Raw genomic sequence first — 23,667 nt, 5'->3', positions numbered from 1 at the left:
TTAGTTGTTTTTTTTTAGTGGATTTGTGGGTAATTGAGAGTGGATTTGGAAGTAAAGTTTGTGAGAATTAGTGTAGGATTTGATTGATATGATAGATTTTAAAAATTAGTTTAATTGGTAGAAATTAAAGATTACCAAAATGCCCCTAGGTATAAAAGTAATATAAAATGTTATATTTAATTGTAAAAATGTTTATAAAAAAAATTATGAATAATTTATAAAATTAATGTTTAAAAATTATAAAAATTAAATAATCAACTTATTTTTAATAAATTAGAAAATATAATATACCTAATTTTATTAAAATGTACATCTTTTTAAATTATAATATTAAAATAATTATAAAAAACTGAAAAAATATATATTGCGTAACCGGTTACACGTTCGCGTAACAGGTTACGCGTTTGGAAGCAAAATTGTTCTTCTCTGTAACCGGTTACACTCTGCTGTAACCGGTTATTAATGTGTTATTTTTGGCTGAAGCAAATGGGTATATGAGTCTTTCCCTCGTAAATCATCGCAAATCCTCACACATTTGCGAGATGAGCTGAACAGTGGAATCCCGCAAATCAGCGAATATCCGTCTTACCAAATCCGTGCAAATCCACCAAAACGAACGACCTTGCTTTTGGAAATCCGTCCGCGGTAATTCACGTGAATAGTGTTTTCCCTCCAAACGAACACAGCATTAGTTCTTAAACCACTTGAAAATCCTTGCAACTTTTCCAACTATTTAGCTTATTCATCCTTGTATAGCTTCTTTCTTCTATTTCAAAACTAAGAACACAACTTGTAACCCCTCCATTTAGTAACTTAGACAAAAAAGATATAATTTATGTGGCAAGAGATTACAAACACTTTACAAATAGTTAAAATTCCTTTTTGTCTCTCTTTAATACTTGCATTACATGTCATCTAACTCGATGCAATTCAACCCATTTATCTTAGATATATTATATTTATCTTATCTAATTAATTTATTATTATTTTTTATTTAAATTATATTTTAAGATTAATTTATTTTTGTTTTATTACAAATAAAAGACATTATGTGTATATTCAACACAAAGGAATTAATCTTATACATATTTTTTTTATTGTATTTAACATGGTATCTAAAGTTTATTTCTTTTGAGAAAAAAAACTTATTGTCACTACCACCACACCCGCCGACGATGACACCATCTACCACTATCAGTGACATCATCGTCTATCGCTATCATTACTGGAGTTTCAGTTTCAATCGATGATCACATAGTTTTGATCGCCTCGGCTAAGTGACCATCGTGTCATCAATGATGCTTTCATCGGAGTTCCTACGCGCTTTCAGCGCCTTTTGAAGTTGTTGATTTGCTCCATTTTTTCGTGGTACGTGGTGACACATCTCGCCTCCTTTCAAGCAACGATTTAAAGCGTCAAAGTCGCTCTTTTTTGTCTTTCACATTTGTCGTGTGTGGTCGTACATCCTGCCTCTTCTTAGATAGCTATTTAGAGCATCTAAGTTACTTTTGTTCTCTTTCAGGTGTCTTGATTGGAGAATCTTGAATTTTTAAGGGTTCTCTCTCTTGTTCATCAATGGTTTCTTTCGCTGCAATATCTTATAACCTTCCTTTTGTCACTATTGCGTTTGACCTGTCCATATATGTTTTTTTCTCCCGTGGAAAATATAGCTTTTACTAGTTTATTTATAATTGTGGTGACTTTTCAACAATGACCTATTTATCCATTGGATGTCAAGAATGCATTTTTCAATGACAATTTGCAAGAAGAGATTTATATTGAGCAACTAAAGCTGTTAAATTGGGTTAGAACCCACGGGTCAATCTGGCCCACCACGGATTTGAGCCGGGTTAGGTTTGAAAAAAATAATTTTTTTTATACGGATCAATTTTCATCTCAGCTCAGTTAGAACCCGACTCACCCAAGTTGAACCCGTGGCAAGCCCACCAACCCCATCAATCCATCTGGTTTAATTTAATTATTTATTATTTTGTGTTTTAATATTATTAGTTAACATTTTTTTATTATATTGTAAATGAGAATAAAAAAAAGATGTTTCAAAAGAGCAAAATATTATAAATTTATTCATTCAAGTATATAATATTATAGATGGATAAGTGACATAAAAATTATCAATATTGTAAACTTATTTATTCGCTTTTTGGGTTTGATCTTGGATTATATTTGAATTGTGTGTTAATTTTTTTATTTTGAATTGTCTTTGTAATTTAACATCATTTTAGGGTGAAATTATTTTAATTTGGGTGAGTCAGTGAACCAACCCATTTAACCCTCCAACCCGTAGTGGGTCGGGACGAGTTTAATTTTTGTTGGCTCACTAATAAATAAGCCGAGTTGGGTTGGCTCACTAAGTGGTCAATCATGATGGGTCGGGCCGGGTTAGGCCGGTGTTTGAAAATGTTTTTTAAACCTAGAACTGAAATGGAATACCTAATGGAGCTTGTATATAAGGATAGAACATGATCCATAACTAATCTTAAGACTTTCGAACTTAATGCATGATTGTTAGTTGAAGATTTAAGGAATTGAAACATGATAAGTTATCATAAGCTCAAAGTCACTAGTGATAGAATTTAAATATTTTAGTGAGTTAATTTTGACTTGAATACTAAATTAAGATGTCTGTGAATTCATGAAGTGAATGAAATCTAATCTTGACAATCATAAATATTTTTTGTTAAATTTCTTGTTGCACACTAACTATTTGATAAAAATATAAAAAAAAAATTGTTTAGTCAGTTACATGAATCTATTTGCAAAGAATAATATTTATTATATAATATTGGTAAACTTACCATTTTCCACTACCAACTAGCGAGGATTTATTGTATAATATATTATTTGTCTCGATTTATATATTTGATAATTAGTTGTATATAATATTCAATGAAATGAAACGTAATTTTCCAAATGTTTTGTTTTAAGATAATTTTCTTTCACTTGTCTTAAGATTATAAACATATTATATCAGACATTTGACTTTCGACTTAAGTGAATTGGTAAAAATATTGACTTTAAATTTACTTTTGATTTAAAAAAAATGATGTAAGACTTGAGATGTTGGTCGAAGTGGGTAGCAACATCAATAGATGGATAAGGGAGAAGTCATCTTGACAAATAATGGTTTACGTTTGTTTGGATTGAGATAGGAATGAAAATATGGAAAGAAAAAAGAAAAGAAAGATTGTTTGGATTAAGAGAATGGTAAATTAAATGAAAATGAATATATTTCAATAAAAGTTTGTAATAAATGTAATTAAAAAATGTATTTCTTTTATCTGAATAATACTATATTAGTTATTTATTTTATTATAATAAATGAAAACATACATAATTTTTTAAAAGTTAACAACATAATCAATAAGTATATTTTCACTTAAATATTTGCATAATAGCAGCCAATTTTGTTTCGAATTATGTAAATATTCTTTGTTTTTGGCAATTTTCTTTTCTTTCTATTAGGTCAGTAAATCTGCAGGTAGTGGTTCTGACAAGTCTTTGCATTGGATTGAAGGGTCATTACGAGAGGTTGGCAAGAATGGTGAACCACGTTAAAATGAAAGAAAAATTATACTTTTCTAAAATGAAAACAACTTATAAATAAATGGTATGGTGTCTACTGCCTTTTCGACATTTATTTTTCCATTCGGCTAACTCAAAAACAAAAACGTAATGTTAGAAAAAAATCAAATTTCTAATCACTTAAACTATCACAGGTAGATTAAAATTATAATATAATTTAAAGTTTTAAATGCTAAGTACACTATTTCACAGTGAATTCTTTTCAACATTTTTCTTATAGCTTGGATTTGATAATTTTTTTAGAAAAGCATTACGGCATTTTATTTCTCAATTCTTTTATTGAAGAAAAGAAGGTTGACCCCGTGGAATTCGTTCATCCCCAGTTTCCCGAAACAACGGACAACAACAGAAGAATGGACCGTTATTCATTCTTAAACACTACAAAATTTCGGATCCGCACTCGTTTCCCTCCTCTGCTTCTTCATCTCTCCCCTCTCCATTCATTTTCTTAGACTCAGAACTTTACCTTTCACGAGGTTCCAACCTCATTCATTCTCTCCCTGTCTTTACATGAAAACATATGCAAACCAAAACGTAACCTAAACTTTTCTAACAATGGTACTACCTGGTCGCTGATACAGTGTTACTGCATATTAGCATGCTTTTCTTAACGTGAGCTCGGGTTTGGAAAGAGTCTTACAGTCGATTGATAGCAGAGAAGGCATCAAAGAAGGAAAAGATCAAAGCACATTAGAAGGGAGATGGAGAGTTATTTGCATGAAAATTTTGGAGGAGTGAAGTCCAAAAACACTACTGACGAAGCTCTTCAAAAATGGAGGAAGGTATGTGGGGTGGTAAAGAACCCCAAACGACGCTTTCGTTTCACTGCCAACATCTCTAAACGTTACGAAGCAGCTGCAATGCGTCGTACCAATCAGGTAATCAATCTCTATATGATCTTTTTGAACCTCCAATGTATAGGTTTGACGTATCTTTCAATATAGATTTCAAATGGGTAGATTCGAATCTATTTATTGACATGCAAATTCATTAAAAGTTTGATGATTCTTCGACACTGTAATAGCCATTTTGCTTTTGAGAATACTCTCAAAGGCTTATTCTCTCCTTAATGCAGGAGAAGCTAAGGGTTGCTGTTTTGGTTTCCAAAGCTGCATTTCAATTTATCCAAGGTAAGTTTCTTCATATTTATTCAAAATCCTAGAAGTTTATCCGGTTTTTAGACTGTCGTCATTGTTATGTCTATGAGTCTGTTGACTTTTATAATAATTATTTAAAAATCGTACTTAACACTACAGTTTATGATCGGTTGATAGTGTAAAGCTTTTTATAGTATAGAAATTAAGCCTATTCATTGAGAATCAGGTTGTTTATCTGTGAATTGTGATCATATATATACCCGCAGGTGTTCAACTAAGCGATTATGTTGTGCCTGATGAAGTTAAAGCTGCTGGTTTCCAAATCTGTGCGGATGAAATGGGGTCTATTGTTGAAGGCCACGACGTAAAGAAGCTTAAGTTTCATGGTGGAGTAAATGGCATTGCAGAAAAGCTCTCAACATCAACCACCACGGGGCTTAGTGGTGATTCTGAATCACGGCGCAGGAGACAAGAGCTTTTTGGAGTCAATAAATTCACTGAAAGTGAAGTTCGGAGTTTCTGGGTTTTTGTTTTCGAAGCCGTACAAGACATGACTCTCATGATCCTTGGGGCGTGTGCTTTTGTGTCTCTGATAGTTGGCATATTAACGGAAGGATGGCCCAAAGGTGCTCATGATGGCCTTGGAATTGTTGCAAGTATCTTACTAGTAGTCTTTGTGACAGCAACAAGTGATTATCGCCAATCGTTGCAATTCAAGGACTTAGACAAGGAGAAGAAAAAGATTTCCATTCAGGTTACAAGAAACGGTTACAGGCAGAAAATGTCAATATATAGTTTACTTCCCGGTGACATTGTTCATCTTGCCATTGGAGACCAAGTTCCCGCGGATGGCTTATTTGTTTCAGGATTTTCTGTGTTGATTGATGAGTCAAGTTTAACTGGTGAGAGTGAGCCAGTGATGGTGACTTCCCAAAACCCTTTTCTTCTATCTGGAACCAAGGTCCAAGATGGGTCCTGCACCATGTTGGTTACCACAGTCGGGATGAGGACTCAATGGGGCAAGTTGATGGCAACTCTGAGTGAAGGAGGAGATGATGAAACCCCATTGCAAGTTAAACTGAATGGAGTAGCAACCATTATTGGGAAGATAGGACTATTCTTTGCAGTGGTTACCTTTGCAGTTTTGGTGAAAGGACTCATGGGCCGCAAACTCAAAGAGGGAAGATTCTGGTGGTGGTCAGCAGATGATGCAATGGAGATGTTGGAATTCTTTGCCATTGCGGTTACCATTGTCGTTGTTGCTGTCCCAGAGGGGTTACCCCTAGCCGTGACATTGAGCCTTGCATTTGCAATGAAAAAGATGATGAATGACAAGGCCCTGGTGAGGCATTTGGCAGCTTGTGAAACTATGGGATCAGCCACAACTATATGCAGTGACAAGACTGGGACATTGACAACCAACCGCATGACTGTGGTGAAAACATGTATTTGTATGAAGGTCAAGGAGGTGAGTAATAATTCTAGTTTGTCCTCTGAACTCCCAGGCCCTGCTTTGAAAATGTTGCTTCAGTCAATATTTAGTAACACTGGAGGAGAAGTTGTGGTTAACAAGAAAGGTAAGCGTGAGATCTTGGGGACTCCAACAGAGTCAGCACTGTTGCAGTTTGGCTTATCATTGGGTGGGGATTTTCATGCAGAGAGACAAACATGTAAGATTGTTAAAGTTGAGCCATTCAACTCTGAGAAGAAAAGAATGGGTGTGGTTTTGGAGATCCCTGGAGGAGCTTTAAGGGCTCATTGTAAAGGTGCTTCCGAAATAATTCTGGCTGCTTGTGACAAGGTGATAAACTCAGAGGGTGTTGTTGTCTCCATCGATGAAGAATCGGGTAATTATCTCACGAGTACAATCAACCAGTTTGCTGGTGAGGCACTAAGAACTCTCTGCCTTGCATATATTGAATTGGAAAATGGGTTTTCAGATCAAGACCCTATTCCTGCAACTGGCTACACTTGTATAGGAGTTGTTGGTATCAAAGATCCTGTTCGTCCTGGCGTTAAGGAATCGGTTGATGTGTGTCGATCTGCTGGAATAATGGTGAGAATGGTTACGGGAGACAATATAAATACTGCAAAGGCCATAGCCAGGGAATGTGGGATTTTAACAGATGATGGCATAGCCATTGAGGGTCCAGACTTCAGAGAGAAGACTCAGGAGGAATTGTTTGATCTAATTCCCAAAATTCAGGTACTTCATATACTTGCTATATGAGTAACATCTCTGATTGATTCAATCCTTAACGAGGAACATGGTTGATATGCACTAAATAATATGATGTGTTCAATTTTCTTCTAAGGTTATGGCTCGATCATCACCTCTAGACAAACATACACTAGTGAAACACCTACGTACCACGTTCGGTGAAGTTGTAGCTGTAACTGGTGATGGAACAAATGATGCCCCGGCCCTTCATGAAGCTGACATTGGACTTGCTATGGGAATTGCTGGAACTGAGGTGAATCAATTGCGATGATAAGCTTGGCATAATAGGGAATTTATCTAACTCCTTTGAGATGTTCACATGTGAAAAAAGAATAGTGTTTAAGATCATTACTTTTTATCAGCAGAATCATATTTAGGATATTTGTTTCATTGTCCTTCATACGAATATATTGTGAAAATCTAATATGATCCATTCCTGATCGAATATTTGAAATCAAAAGAATAGGAAAGGGGATGGTGAATATAGTGCACTTCATTTTGATCAAATAATCTCAAACTTCTAAAGCAAGGAGATTTGTGCAGGTTGCAAAAGAAAGTGCAGATGTCATTATTTTGGATGATAATTTCTCCACAATAGTGACAGTAGCTAAATGGGGGCGTTCAGTTTACATAAATATTCAGAAATTCGTACAGTTCCAGCTCACTGTAAATGTGGTTGCATTACTAGTGAACTTCACGTCAGCATGCATGACAGGTTAAAACATTATTCCTAAATTGTCTTTCAAGCACCCTTTCATTATTTTTCATTCCGTTGAAAGTGCAGTAGTAATTATGCTGGAAAAAAAAAAGAGGTTCTTTATCGTGTGATTTTACGTGAATTTTGTCTTTAGGCAGTGCACCCCTCACAGCTGTTCAACTTTTGTGGGTGAACATGATAATGGACACGCTGGGAGCACTTGCACTTGCAACAGAACCCCCAACTGATGATTTGATGAAGCGTGCACCAGTTGGGAGGAGAGGTGACTTCATCAACAATGTCATGTGGAGGAATATCTTAGGACAATCATTGTATCAGTTTGTGGTGATATGGTTTCTTCAGACAGTAGGTAAATGGGTCTTTTTCATCAGAGGCCCGAATGCTGAAGTGGTTTTAAACACTCTTATTTTCAACACATTTGTATTCTGTCAGGTAATCCTTCTTAAACACTCCTCCTCACAGAATTTACTAGCAAGTTCAGATCATCACGTGCCAATGTCCTCCACTAATTTTCGTGATTACCGAATGATTTCTTCAAGACTTTTAGTAACCTTAATATGTTTTTTTATGGAACCTTAACGTGTTGCCTAGGCAGATGCATGAGAAAATAATGAATTGGCAACGGAGAAAATTTGCCTAACTAGACATGGATTCGTTTGGTTATGCAGGTTTTCAATGAGGTAAATTCACGTGAGATGGAGGAAATAGATGTTTTTAAAGGCATATGGGATAATCATGTGTTTATAGGTGTCCTCGGTTGCACTGTTTTCTTTCAAATCGTAATAGTTGAGTACTTGGGAACCTTTGCCAACACAACACCTCTCAGTCTGGTACAATGGATCTTCTGCTTAGGGGTTGGATATGGAAGCATGCCACTAGCAGTTCGCTTAAAGCAGATCCCCGTCTGAACCATGCATGAAGGGATATCCAGTTTTCAAAACACAGCTTCATATTTGTTATGTTACTGTGCTTCGAGGTTCCATACTCTTGTACAGTCACTAATAGGTCCGATATTGCTTGAGGTTTTCTTGAGTAGGAACCAGAGTTTGATCAAATAAAAGTAGAAATGTGGAGTCTCGTGCCGTTATATATAGTTAGTCTTGTATAAGCGACTACCAAAGAACCTCTTAGCCATGTTTTATTTAGCACTCGTTGTTTATTTTTCAAAGGCTAGTAGAAATTTAGGCTAGAAAACCTGAACCCTTTTCCAGAGTGGATACTGTTGATTATAGATTGAATATGATTGTACAAGTATGCTTCCAAATATTACGTACATACAGCATATTTCTTGCTATAGCTGACATGTGGTAACACCAATCACTCGTGCAAAATTATTATTTTCCAAGATGTTTTCGTTTACTGAAATAATTATGTGAATCAATAACCAGTCTTTCAATTTACCGGAACAACTTTTAATTGACTTTTATGAAAGGGTAATTCTGACTCTGCTCTTATACACACACACAAGTGCCAGCGTTGTTTAGTTATCTCTCCTCCCCAAAACCACCACAAACACATAGGATTTGAAAAAAACTGCTATTCATCATTAATAACTTATTAGAAAAATACATGTAAATTAGTATCGTATTATTCTATAGTATGAAAATGTATGGGAATCTCATATAATAAAACCTGTCATAACTATGGGATGTGGGTTTGATTTGAACTAACAAAAGCTATGCATGTCTTGCACTAAACTTCCCATTTAATGTTCATTCGGGTTCTTATGAAATTGAGTGGAGATGGTAAGCAAGGTACATATCCTGTCAACAACTTATTATCTTCCTCGTCATCGTGCCTTTAACTGTTTGTTCTTCAATCTTGTGGAAGGAATTCTCTAGGCATTGGTAGAAATAAAATCTGTTGAATTTATACCTATGGACCTAATAGGGGAAATTAACTTAAATTTGGGAAACAATCATTTTAGTTTGTGTTATACTAAGACACTCTCATTTCTTTGTTATACACAGCACTAGGGGGATAAACTTTCCTCGTCTGAACTGCTATCTTGTCTTGCATGGTATCTGTTGAGAACAGGTAATGATGCACTTGCGGCTATCCTGAAGGATCTAGCTGAACCAACCACAGTTCTGTCTTGCATCCTTCCCACTTCTTTACAGACTTGATCCAAACTATTTAAAAAGTCTCTCACAATCATAAAAATTCTGAAAGGGTGCGCCTCTTCCTTTGCTGCATCACCATGAAAGTAGTCTGTAACTTCTTTCACAAGGAACAAGGCCTTTCTCTCATCAGCCTTGATCCTAACAATTTCCGCTTCAGCGTCTTTCAGAAATAGCCCGGTTGAATTAAAGAAATTTCCATACATATCAGGCTTTCTGCATTGCAAAACTAAGCTCACTTTATCTAGCCCACTTTCAAGCTTTGAGACATAGCTTCTCAACACATCCGAGTCCATTCCTGCTGCCTTTTTGACATTACCTAGGTCTCTACTCAGTCCAGCCACAACCTGCAATCCTTTCTTTCTGAACTCGTCCTCGTTGAATTGGGAAGTTGTCTGGTTTTGAACATTTTCGTTCGCAGATTCACCACCTGTTCCTTCAGATCTAATGATCTCTTGGACCACAAAGTGGAGAAGCGTTGTCTTCCCATCTGTGCCCTTTATATCTACCAGTTTTAGAAGTGTGTCCAGTTTGAAAGATTTAGCATCACCACGGTTTGTGCCAACATTCATTCTGTTTCCTGTCCTTAGAACGGCTTCGAGAAGTTTGAGGAATAGCCGACTGTGCTTTAATTCCTCACTTGCAGCCTGGTAAATGTGAACCGCTGATTGATTAATTTATACCGAGGCAGAACAGAATGCAAATGAAAACGAGACACTGAATATAGAAAGGGATGAATACCTCCAGTGTCTGAAAGGACTTCCTAAGGTAGTTAACTTCTGTTTCGAAATTAGCTCTGTACAGCATTGCTTCAATTCTTTTAAAAGCTAAAGGGATATCAAGCACTGCTTTAAGAAATCTTTCTGCAGAACCAAGTCTTGATAGGTCACCATTATAATTTTTAAGTTTTATTTCCTCCTCCTTTGTTAGAGCCATCTTCACTAGAGTCTCCAATAACTCAGTTCCCAAACCTTCAGGGTTCCCTGTGTCATTCAAAAACCGATGCCACCTAAGATCAGTAGATGATACATATCCATGCAATTGAGAATTCGTCATCAACATTTTATACTCAATTTCAGAATTATTTATTGGACTAAGGGAAGTGGACATTGAAGAAACTATATAAGGGATAGCTGCTGGTTTATCTTCAGTAGATATCATGTATCATGAGAAATTAGAAATATCATGTTAGATGACACCAATTAAAGAGATAAAATAAAGAAAGACTGAAACTGAAGCAATAGAAAAATGATACACTGACGGAATAAAAACAGAATATATCTGGGTTAGAAGACCAGAACAAAAATAGTAAAATAATCTGTATTTATGATGACACAATCATGGCTGGGAAACAGTATGGCACTGCTTTTAGGGAAGTTTGACCGTTACAGCTAAAAAAGGCAAAGCTGAGTAGTTGATAAGATTGTGACAGTACTAGGTTGGTCCATTAAGATGCCAAGAGCAATAAAATTAATTCCTAAAAAAAGAGTCTAACAATGAATGTGAGATCTTTCTAGTGTAAAAGTGTAGAAAGAGCCACCGTGATGATCCGGGATGTTTCACTATTGTTCAATAGTCAAGACTTATGCGGATGTTAAGAACCATATCATGCCCAGTTTTGTTTTGTTTTTCTTATCTCCCCTAAAAATATCCTATTATTAAATAATCTAACAAAACCCGTAAAGCTGCACAAGGCAACAAAACATCCGATTTATTGTGCAGTTGAAGTGCGACTAGTCTCCATGTCCAGAAGAAGGAAAAAAAACTTACCATCCAAAAGAGCTTCGCAGACCTCATCTCTTGTGACATTAAGTGCCCTTAGGAGTATAGCTATGTTTTGGGATTTCTTGGGGTCTAACACCCTATTTTCGAGTTCAACAGGGGGAAGAACTGATCTCCTAGTGACAGTCTCTTTAAAAGCAGAACCTGTAGATTTGCAGCCAAACAGGGTCTCCATCATGTCCTCATTTAACCTACACACCACAAACAAACAAACATCAGTCCACCCATCACAGAATCACATTAACTACAATAACTTATCTCAATTACTTACTGAAAGGAGCTGGATTTTAACTGATCCCACACAGTGGTACGGTCCGAAGTAGCACAAACTTTATCCCAATGCAGAGCCTTCAACTTGGGTTTCGCTCCACCCACGTCATCACCTCCATGCCTTTTGTCAACTTCCTCAGTAGAACCTTTCCTTACACTAACACTGTTAGCAGAAGACCCTCCTCCATTTCGAGACCAAGACTCTCGCTGCTTCCTTGGCACAGAGGACGAAGATGCACTGATTGACGGAGACCAACCCTTCTGAAACGGCGGCGGCGGGGGAGGAGGAGGAGGTGGAGGAGGTGGAGCGGTAGGCTTAATAAGATGAGTCAAATTCGGTGCTGGGGGAGGCGATGAGAATTTCGGTCTTCTAGAAGGACCCATGCTAGTTACTTTTTCTATTTGCTGATATTTGGTTGAAGCTGGTGGCGCCTGTGACGGCGGTGGAGAATGCTTCGCCGGCGGTACGATCATATTTCTGATATCCGGCGAAGGAGCAGAGAACCTGGATTTCGGTGAAGTTCTCTTCGAGTAAGGAACCACCGGACCAGCAGCAGCCGCCGCTGGTATGGCGGCGGCGAGACAACTGTGGCGCGACACCGGCGTGAAACAATTCTCTTCGCGGCTTAGCGACGACCCGTGCGGCGAGTGAAATGCCGTCTCACAGCTTTCCTCCTCGGACGACGATGATGAGTCGGAGAATCCTGCCGGCGGCGAGTGGCTTTCGTCCGGCGGCTTTTGAGGCGGCGGCAGCGGCTGCAACTCGGGACTGGGGCGGTACCGGTGATCGGAGTTAAGCTTAACAGAATCAAGCTTTCGATAAGGAGAAGTGATAATGTTCGTTCCGTTGGGTTCGGTGAGCGACGTTCTGGCGGGCTCCACTGTTCCAATGTAGAGGAAGCTCGAGGGTGGTGGGGCCCGCGGAGAATCTTCCGGAAGCCTACGAGAAACGAGTTTCTGCGTTTCCACTGGGTGTTTTGCTCTGTGCCTGTACAAGAAGAAGCCCAACGCGGAGAACATTCCCAGGGTCACGATTCCCACGGAGATCGCAATTGCCACCTTCTTGGCCGGCTTCGTGGGCTGTGTCGCCGTCGGGTTCGCGATCACGGCGCCGGAGGATGTAACCGGAGGCAGGTTCTGAACTGGCGGCGGCTGCCCCGCGGGATACTCATTGAAGAAAGGAATGTCGGGAGAAGAAGGAATATCCGGGGGCGGAGGGGGCGGTGGGGTGAGTGGCGGCGGAGCTGAGAGCTCCGGGAACAGAGGCTGGTGGAGAATCCTTCTTGTTTCATTGAAAATGCGGAATTGAGTTGTTGTGTTGATAGCTCTGAAAGTGGGAAGTAGAGAGAATGATGATAGAATGAAAAAGAAGGTGAAATGATGATGGTGAGGTTTCATAGTGAATTTTGTGGGCTTCTCTGCTTATTATCGCCTTTTGTTCTACACAATAATACATGTCTGGTTTTGTTTACGCAAATTACTTAGCTGGAAAGACAAACAGAAAAGAAAAAAGAAATAAAGAGAGAGGAAACTTCTTTGGAGTAAAAATAGTGAGTAAGGAGTGAGGAATGTGAGGTGGCAGTGGAAATGGGTGTTACTTATGCATAAGAACATAAGAACGACGATGACAGTTATGGAGTGTTACGTAGGTGTTGTTTTTGTCTGGGTGGTAAGGAGGCCAAAGCAAAGCATAAACTCTTTGAGAGATGCCGTGAAATCCTGTGTGTGGACACTCCACTTTGCCACTTTATCTTTTTCTTCACCTAAATACTTGCTTTTACACTTTTCAGTTTAATATATAACGATAGAAAGATGGTGTCGGAATAAGCTATAAACACAGCCAACTGGTTCAAAACTGAAGCAAAGGAGATGGCGTGTTGATGGAAGGGAATCCTTAATCAGGACAAGAACACGTTACCTACTTAGGTAATGGTATGCCAAAACAAAATAAAATCTTACCGTACGCTCTTATACTTTCCTACCTTCCGTAGGGCTGGGAATAAACTATCCTGTTTTAAACTTAAAAAACTTAAATTACTTTTACTTAAAACTAATTATATTTATTAATAGTTCAGTTTAAAAATACTGAACTGTTTTTATTCTAGTACAGTTAACCAGTTAACTCTCTTTCAGTTTTTCCAATTCTTTTTCTCAATCACAATTTCTCTCAAAATTAGGTTTTCTTTCCCCTTTCTCCATCACAGTTTTCGCTTGCCGCCGTTGAAGGTTTCTGAAGGTTCGTTGCCGACTTGCTGTAGTCAAAGACTCGCCGTCCTCTCGTTACTTCCCGTTCATCAAAGGTTCGCTCGCCGCCATTGAAGGTTCTCAAAGGTTTGTTGCCGTTGAAGACTTGCTGTAGTCAAAGACTCGCCGTCGTCGAAGACTTGCCACTGTTGAAGGTTTTGCCGCACTCTATTGTCGCCAAACTGTTATCGAAGACTCGCCCTCGTCAAAGGTGAGTTTACCAGGCTGCTATGAACTTTTTGTGTGAACCCTAGTCGCATTGTTCGATGTGATTTTCAACATTTTTTTACCTTGGCATATTTGTGTCTTGTTTAGCTTTTGACAGATGGAATCCATGCTCTCCCAATATTTTTTTCTCTGTGTTGATTGTTACCATATGGTATGACTGTTGTATGTTACCACTAAATTTTCATTAAAACTCTAAGAACTTAGAATAAGGGTATAATTAGAATTTTAATTATAGGCTAAAGGCTCTGTGTCTTTAACCTTTGCTGCTAGGTTCAGTGGTTCTCGAATTCATGGATGTGTGGTGGGTGAGTGGGGTAGTGGCTTTATGCTCTGTAGTCCAAAAAAACCAAGAAGCATAAATCTTGGAAAAGTTTAAAATGTGAGTGGGGTCGAGAAATGTTAATCACATATGCCGGCCACCTTGAACACACCCCAGGTTCCATTGAATTCCAAAGACAGTGAAATGATGGGTATAGGGAATGAAAACAGGCAGTGCCTTAAGGCAAAGGGTCCATGTTTGTCAAGTGATGCTCAGGGGGTAGTTGAGATTGAGAAGCCACAAAGAACCTCTTATGATGTTGGTTCTGTGGAGCAGCAGTCAGATACAAATCTTGTGGAATCATTTCAAGTTCTAAGTGTTATACAAAACTATGAACAAAACTATGAACAAGTTCTTGTGGAATCATTTCAAGTTCAGCGGAAGAGGTGGTCCCTTTACATGGAAACTAGAGAAAGATTAAGGATGTCAAACATACTTAGAACTTTAAGTGATTTAAGATTAAATACTTTAAGTAGAGAAGAAACTTTTGAAATAGATAAAAATTGGATTAGACAAGATTATGAAGCTAATTTTAATAAAGAAAGGAGAGATTGGTATTATAAAACATTTACAAAACAACAAGTAGAAAATTTTAGAGAAAAATTTTATAAATACCTAAGACAATGAAATAAAATTATACTTCTTTGACTGGTTTTCGAATTACAATAGAGATAATAACTTGGAATATCCCTTTAGTATTAATAAATCTATATGTCCATTAGACAAAATATCGAATACTTGGAAAACAGTAAATACTGAAATAATAGAATCAGAATATTCTCCACAACAAAGAATCGTAATACAAACCATAAAAGATATAGAAATAGAAGTTAGTCCATATAAATATTTTAAAAATGAAGATAAGCCTGTACAAGTAAAAGATATCAAAAAATTGCATTCCCAACGTAATTATTCAAATACATATTATGTCAAAACAATTAACTAGAATAGAAAGTAAGACGCAAAAAGAAACTTCTAGTAGTTTAAAAGAACCTATAAAACTAATATGTAAGTTATTCAACGTACCACATAAAGAATTAGATTCATTAAGATTAAAAAACGATACAGATTTAAAAATAGAAGAATTGAAAAAGAAATTAGATCGGCTAAATAAACCATCAGTGAATACATTAGAAGTCTATAAATTAAAAACATATCCAAAGCTTATAAACTATTATCATCATCCTATGATTGCTGATGTGCAGTCTGCTGATCTACTCTATTTCTTTTTATTTCTATTGGGTCCTCTTTTCTCTTCCTTTTGTTAACTCAAAATCTAAATGGATATTAATATTTTTTTATCTAACTAGTATGTTTGAAATTATTGGGTGAGTACAGACTGACTAGGTACTTTAACACTTAACTAGATACATAATATTGTCAATTAGCGATTGTAAGGAATTATTGTTGAATTGGCTGGAGAAATTTCAACATCATGTTCATGTTGATAGTTTTTGAAGTTTAATCCTTTTTAAAGAAAAATGTAGTGACATAATGTAGTGACGTGATTTCTGAATTTGTTTTCAGACCCTATATCATCATCATTTAAAATAAATTTGTTTTTTGTTTGATTGAACTCTTAATTAATGTAGTGACGTGAATGTCAGAAACGGTAGAAACCCTCACACCAAATACTTCTAGAATGGATTATTTACCTCCTTGTATCGATTCATCATCAACTGAGAATAGTAAGGGTCGATCAGATGTGTGGGGACATTTTACTAAACAAAAACCACATTCTGAGAAGAAGGCCAAATGCAATTATTGTGGTGATTTGATTAAATATTTGGCTGGAACAAGTGGGATAAGGAATCATTTGGCGAGATGTAAAGAAAACACTAATAGAGAAGCATTCAAAAGGCAAAAGCTTTCATCATCAATTGCAGAAGTTAGTGTTAGTCCTTCACCAACTATTTCTAAATTTGACCAAAATGCATCTCGAATGAAGTTGGTGAAGATGTTTGTGAAGTCTGAGCTTCCTTTTCGATTTATGGAAAATGAGGACTTCCGTGACTTTGTATGGTCCTTGCAACCACGATTTGAAGTCTCATCCCGCACTACATTGAGGCGTGAAATATGGGAACTCTATGAAGAGAAAAAAGCAAAGTTGAAAATGTTTCTATCAAAGCAGTGTGAGAGGGTTTGTTTAACTACAGACACATGGACATCAATCCAAAACCTAAATTACATGAGTTTAACAGCTCATTTTATTGATAATGATTGGAAACTTCAAAAGAAAATTTTGAATTTTTCTCAAACAACGGGACATTCAGGACAGCTCATTGCTAAACATGTTGAGGCTTGTTTGAATAATTGGGAGTTGAAGCGAGTCCTTATCATCACAGTGGATAATGCTAGCGCGAATGATGTTGGAGTCCAGTACCTTAAAAGAAGGATGTTATCATGGAATTGTCTTGTTTTGAAGGGAGAATATGTTCATATGCGTTGTTGTGCTCATATATTAGGTTTGATTGTGAAGGATGTCTTAAAAGAGATAAAAGATTCAGTTTCAAAAATCCGGAGTGTAGTTAAATATGTGAAATCTTCTCCTGCTAGATTTGCTAAATTCAAGGCATGTGTTGAACAAGAGGGAATTTCTTACAAAGGTATAGTTTGTCTTGATGTTGAAATTAGGTGGAATTCAACTTACTTAATGTTAGAGGCAAGCTTGAAGTACAAAGATGCCTTTGTCTTGCTAGATATTCAAGATAAGAAATTTGGTGTTGAAATGGCCAAAAGTAATGATGGTGTGCCATTAGAAGAAGATTGGGAATATGTGAGGTCTATTCTACCATTTTTAAAGATATTTTATGACTCTACCTACGCATTTCTGGTTCATCTTATGTCACGAGTCATATGTATATGAAGGAGGTGTTTGGAATTGGTAAAAAGATTTGACAATATTCTGAGAGTAGTGATGTGAGCATAAAATTGATGGCAATGAGGATGAAGGACAAGTATGAAAAATATTAGGAAAATCCTAATGGAATTAATATCTTATTATTGATTGCTGTTGTATTGAACTTTTTGTATTGAACTTTTACACTTAAAAAATGTCAAATAAAAATATTTTTTTAATGAAATTCTATTCTAAGTAATATTTATATTCAACCAGAAACGATAATTGAATAAAAATTTTCAGGTATAATAGTTTTTTTCAATTTTTGTTATAAATATTCAATGCGGTCTCTTAATTTTTTTTCGTAAATATAATATTCATTTTTTAAAAAAAAATTAATGTGGTCTCTATTTTTTAAATTAGTACCGATATTGTTTAAGGATACATGACAATGTAAATGATACTAAAACATTATATAAAGTTTATTCACCTTATCACATTAGATAATTTACCTTTGTGTTATACAACATTCATAAGGTCAAAATATACAGATATTGTTTAAAAGATAACATGACAATGTATATGACACTAAGGCATTATATAAAGTTCATCTACCTTAGTGTCACATTGGATGAGTGATCTTTGTATCACATAAACTTTTATAAAATCAAGTTGTAATTCTCTAAAAGGAACATAAAACGAACTACATTGACCCTTTTTTAATAAAAGTAAAATCTAAAGAAATAAAAATAAATAATTTTAACTAAAATTGGACCTGAGATTATTAAACCTTTATTATATATTAAAATCATTCTAATTAGTTCAAAAGTATCTGTTTAAAAAGTAGTATTCTGTTTTAAAAAATTGACATATTCAAATAATATCTGAAATCATTAATAAAAAACAATAAATAGATCATAATCCAACCACTGATTAATTGTAATAGCATAACCATATCAATATTAAGACCATCCAAACATACATTACATAAATAATTGTTTGGCTAAATTATATATATATATATATATATATATATATATATATATATATATATATATATATATATATTATAGACCAAATTCATTATACTTTGAAGTTTAAAATGGTATTTAGCCATTGGTATTAAAGAAGAATGAGAATATATAAAAATAATGTTTCGAACAATCACAAAGTTTCTAGCAATCATAGGCAATAAAAATATATGTTTTTTCCTTCTCTACATATATTCATATGTTTTATTATATTTAAAACTTTCATTTTTTTTATGAATTGGGAGTACAGATATAAATTTTCAGAAACATAAATCAAAATAAAAATGGAATAATATTTGTAGTTATGTATTGTGAACGTAACTTCGAAGTTAATACTCTTTTTTTTCTATTTTTTCTCGGTTCACAAGTTCATAATTTTTTTGTCTCACTACAACAATCTTAAATTTTGTTTCTTTTACTTTTTTTCCAATCCCCTCTTACTTTATGTAGTTTATTTATAAATTAATAAAATATTCTAGTAATTGCTACAAAGAGTGAAAATTTTGTTTAACCCAAAACTTAGTGGTATCAGTTTATCAATTTTTTATACTGGAAAGTAACAAAAGAATAATTAAATTGACACAAATCATAAAGGATATTTGATCGGATAATTTTGTAAAGAGTTAGTATTCTATCGTCAACTTTGATTATCAATTGAAAACATATAAAAAGGAGGGAGAGAAAAAAAGATACAGAGACAATAAAAAAAAGGAGAGTAAAAATGTCTCCGGATAAAAAACATGATGCTAGTAATGTTTTTTTTTTTGTATTATTTTTAAATAAATGACTTAAATAAGATTTGATAAATGAAAAAAAAAAACGAGTATAATTTAGTATTGACTAAGTATACAAACAAAAATATTTTAATTATTTTATAAAAAGGGTTTCAACGTAATTAAAAAAATCCTTTTTATTTCAATTATCAAAATACTATGATTGTTTAAATTTAAAAAACATGAAAAAGAAGATAATATCTTTGAATTAATATTGGCGTAAAAAAAAGAGAAATATAATTTTGTTTATATCATTCTTATTATACGTTCAAATACATGTAGTACAAAATTAGATCTTCATGTTCACTGGAAAAAAAAAATATTGGTCTATATTAAAATATCATTATTTGTAACAATATGAGGTCCAACCATTAAATTCTTTCAAAGAACAGTATTCTTTTAATATGACAGTAATGATAATTTTTAATATGATTGAATAAACTTATTTAAAAGAAACAAGTTTAGAAGAAGAAGAAGAACACTGTTTTCATTTATTTTAAAAAGTAACTAGGAGTTATTTTTAAAAATATATATACAATAAAAGAGAACAAAAAGGCTAAAGGAATAACTCTTTTATAGTAAAAAAAATACATACCAATCTACTTATGTAAAATCTCTCTCTCTCTCTCTCTCTCTCTCTCTCTCTCTCTCTCTCTCTCTCTCTCTCTCTCTCTCTCTTTATATATATATATATATATATATATATATATATATATATATATATATATATATATTATGACTAGAAAAAAAAATTGCCATAAAGTACTTAAAAAATATACTAGAATAAGATGACTTAATAGAATAAGATGACTTAAACAACTTGATTAATTATTTTAACTGCTATTGTTTGTTGGAAAGAAACAATTCTTAAGAATATTTTACTAAGAATATAGTCTCTAGTGGCATATTTTTCCGCCCGATTTGGACTGTCTTACAAATTAAGTTTCGTCCCAACCTGCATCCACATGTGTTTATTCAGACTGTATTAAGATTCATTATGCAATAACTCTTGTGCTTAATCATATATAAATTAAAAAGAAAAAAAAAACTCTTATACTAAGGAAAGTAATTAACAATCATATAATTGAATCTGAATTCCAGCTCCTAAAGAAAAATAGAAAGATCTCAGCATTTAAAAACATTCAGTAGTTAACGTTAAGTGTGTGTATTATAATATATACACACTTCCTTTCTCTCCGATCCCGCTTAACATTTCTAACAGTTTTTTTTTTTTTAAATTGAACTACTTTCTGAAAAAAAAAAAACTATTTTAAAAATCGAACCCGACCGTTGAACAAATCAACTGGTGAATCCGTTACTTAATTAGTTTAAAGAAATTACAAGAACAACTTGTGGAAGAACCGATCTAAATCTGTTTAAATAAAAATATTTAATAATGTATACTTATATTTTTCTCGTAAAACATAAAGATGTACTAAAATATTTGTTATTTTTTTATTCTACATATAAACATATTATTAGTAAAAACTTTAGATATATTATTTTAATTTTTTATTTAAGTATCGCAACGTATTTTAGCTTGATTTTTATGTATTTTAAATGCTAAAATATATATTTTTATATTATTAAATTATTATAATAATGTTTTTAATATTAGTTCATCCCCGATCCTCCATAACGTTTAAATTGAATCCTTTGAGTTGGTCCTCCTACCCACATTTAAAAAAAATATATTATGTACATTACTAAGTGACTATACTCATGTTCAGCCCAAATCCCACCGGTGATCGGAAAGTTCTTTTTACCTAGATCGCCAATTCTAAAAAAATAAACATATGAAATTAAGTAAAGCTGAAAAGCACGCTTAAAAACCATTTCTATTTTAACTTTCCCTCCCCACTTTTTTTCCCCTATGTCTCATCATTATAAATCCCTCTTTTATCTTATCATTTATTTTATAATTTTAATTTCTACACATGTAGATTCTTTCCAACCCAACATTCCCTCCATTCAAATCAGTTTTCCATTGCACTCAAATAGTAGGGTGTTCAAATTCATATCGAAAAAAAAAATCTGAGTTTTGATCATAAAAAAAAATCGAAACAGATAAAATAATCTGTTTTTATTTGTTTGGATTAGGTTTTGCTTTCTATCGGTTCAGTGTTTTGTAATTTTATGTTTTATTCGTAAACTTTGTTACTTGAATTTATGGAGAAATAATAAATATGTTATTTTTTTATCCCAAATACAATCATACGTCTTTGTAATCGAACCAAACAATGTACATAATTCCATAATAAATATAAAATAATGTCTACATATCACTTTGGTCCAGTTTTGTTGCACATGAAATAGGCATAATCTGTGATCCCAAAATATGAACAGATAGCAGTAGTAAGGATTCAACTTGCTATTCCAAACCCAATAAGAAGCTCTACATATTGAATAACTTTTTCGCCATAAGAATATCACAATATATTAAAAAGTAATACGCATCATAAGTGTATTTCTGTAAATTAAATGCCGTATTTTGGTAATCCATATCTAACAGGTATTTGTTTGCATAATTGTGAAATACGTTGTTATCAGAAATTGTCACAATGTTCTAAATGTAAGGTAGGATTCAATGTTCTAAATGTAAGGTAGGATTATCTTTTTCGTAATTTTTTTTTGTTTTTTTCCAAGAAAATTTTTGTATGGACTTTCTAGTTAATAAGAGGGGTTCAAAATATAAAAAATCCATTATTTGGACCATGACTAAAAAAAATAAAAAACGGAAGCCACTCTATCAGAGCCAGGTTTCGATCCTGGGACCTGTGGGTTATGGGCCCACCACGCTTCCGCTGCGCCACTCTGATTCAATGAAATTAACTTGCACAATGTTTTATCTAGACTAAATCAATAATGTTGTCTTTTTAAGTTTGACAGAGTGGTCCCCTTCCATAGTAGTATAATATATCTTTTTCCAAAAGACAGTAGTGTTGATGAGGATAGAGAATGAAAAGAAGAGAAAGAATGTGGAAGAAAGAAGATGTGAGGCTTTGAGACAGAGGATTGTGGGGGTGCAGTGCATAGTTGAGGGAAGAGAGACAGAAGATAAAAAAGCAGGAAAAAGAAGTAACAGTTAACAGTGTGCACTCATAATACTAATGTGTCGTGATCAAAAGTTTGATGCTTTACTTAACTGGACAACATCTCTTCCTCTTCAATAATACCATTCCAGCTTTTGATTCCTCTCTTTTATTTACTTTTCAGCATTATTTTTTGTGCTCGACTTTGGGGGAAATATTCCTCACGCTATATTTTTTTCCTACCCTAGTTATGTCCCTATATAAAATTTTGACATCCTACCCAAGTTCTGATTCAGCTTGTTTATAGGCTTCATCATTCAAACAACTATACAATAATGTTTTCTAACACATCATTGCTCTGTTATTTATAAATTGGCATCATTACCTCCTTGAACCTTCAGATTTCCATGTGGGCATGCCTTGGATTATGCATGTGTACCGAAGGGCTTTCTCCTTCACTTCTTTTCTTACAGACAGGAACGTTGTTCCTTGAGAAAGACATTTTGCCGCAACATATTTCTCTCGAATGACAAATGTTTTTTCCTCCCACTCCACGTGGCTTGTTACCAACAAGCTACTCTCCAATCATGCAATGTCAAAATGCTATGTGTCTCTTGTCACCTTATTCGTTGGTGCTTTCTCGCATTTTTTTAATATTATATCAACCACGATACATAAATCTCACGTACTGATTCGAATATGACTGATTGAAACTCGAGGTTTCTAAATAATTATAATATATTGTTTAATGTACCAAAGATATGTTCAGAGATGTAATGCAAACCATGTTTTTTTCTGTTTCAAGTTCTCAATCACGTTTGCAAAAGTGTCATTTTTTTTCTATAGATCTAATCTAAGTTCTTTTTAATAGTATATTCATTATTTAACTTTATTTTCTATTTATTTAATATTACGTTGAGTATTTCCATGATTGAAGGCCGGACTCAGTAGTTTACAGAAAAAAAGTAGTTTGAATACATCCATTTTTTTTAAAAAAATTGTTCATAAATTAATTTTAACTATTCATTAATATTTTGTTTTTACTTCCCTTCATCAATCCTTATCCCCAAACTTATCATGATCTTCGATGAATATGTTGATGGACAAAACTAATTCTTGCCCCACCATTCCTAATTCTCCCCTGCCCTTGAAAACTCTGAACACACAAAAACAAACAACAACAAAACAGTTGTATAACCATTTGTCCATTCACAACATTTTCCTTCCTTCCAGGGTTTCAAGAAATTTCTTTTATTTGATTTTTTTACAAAAAAATAAATAAATCCGACGTATATGAAAAAGAAAAAAAAAACAAATCCCAGACTTTTAGAACATGATCTGCGTTACTATTTTAACTAAGGAGGTATTTGGTACATAAATAGAATGAGAA

The 23,667-nt window shown here is 34.3% G+C and overlaps 2 protein-coding genes and 1 non-coding gene across 3 annotated transcripts; 1 reads left to right on the top strand and 2 right to left on the bottom strand.

The window, feature by feature from the left end:
* The first annotated feature begins 4,064 nt into the window (after positions 1-4,064).
* Positions 4,065-8,840, top strand: LOC124831665 (calcium-transporting ATPase 2, plasma membrane-type-like). The gene is made up of 7 exons (XM_047305739.2): positions 4,065-4,481; positions 4,679-4,733; positions 4,967-6,906; positions 7,016-7,174; positions 7,465-7,636; positions 7,773-8,071; positions 8,308-8,840. The coding sequence occupies exons 1-7, from the start codon at positions 4,305-4,307 to the stop codon at positions 8,545-8,547; spliced, it is 3,042 nt and encodes a 1,013-aa protein (XP_047161695.1). The 5' UTR covers positions 4,065-4,304; the 3' UTR covers positions 8,548-8,840.
* Positions 8,841-9,209: 369 nt separating this feature from the next.
* Positions 9,210-13,715, bottom strand: LOC124831653 (formin-like protein 6). The gene is made up of 4 exons (XM_047305715.2): positions 11,813-13,715; positions 11,530-11,732; positions 10,501-10,742; positions 9,210-10,406 (listed from the first exon to the last, which is right to left on the bottom strand). Exons 1-4 carry the CDS (start codon positions 13,207-13,209, stop codon positions 9,612-9,614), a joined length of 2,637 nt encoding a protein of 878 aa, XP_047161671.2. The 5' UTR covers positions 13,210-13,715; the 3' UTR covers positions 9,210-9,611.
* Positions 13,716-21,992: 8,277 nt separating this feature from the next.
* Positions 21,993-22,064, bottom strand: TRNAM-CAU (transfer RNA methionine (anticodon CAU)). The gene has a single exon. It is a non-coding gene; the product is annotated as a tRNA-Met (tRNA).
* Between the last annotated feature and the right edge of the window lie 1,603 nt (positions 22,065-23,667).

The sequence above is a fragment of the Vigna umbellata genome, chromosome 1 (assembly GCF_029865625.1).
Source record: "Vigna umbellata cultivar VRB3 chromosome 1, Vumbellata_1.0, whole genome shotgun sequence".
NCBI lineage: Eukaryota > Viridiplantae > Streptophyta > Magnoliopsida > Fabales > Fabaceae > Vigna > Vigna umbellata.
This window is presented reverse-complemented; position numbering and strand designations above follow the sequence as displayed.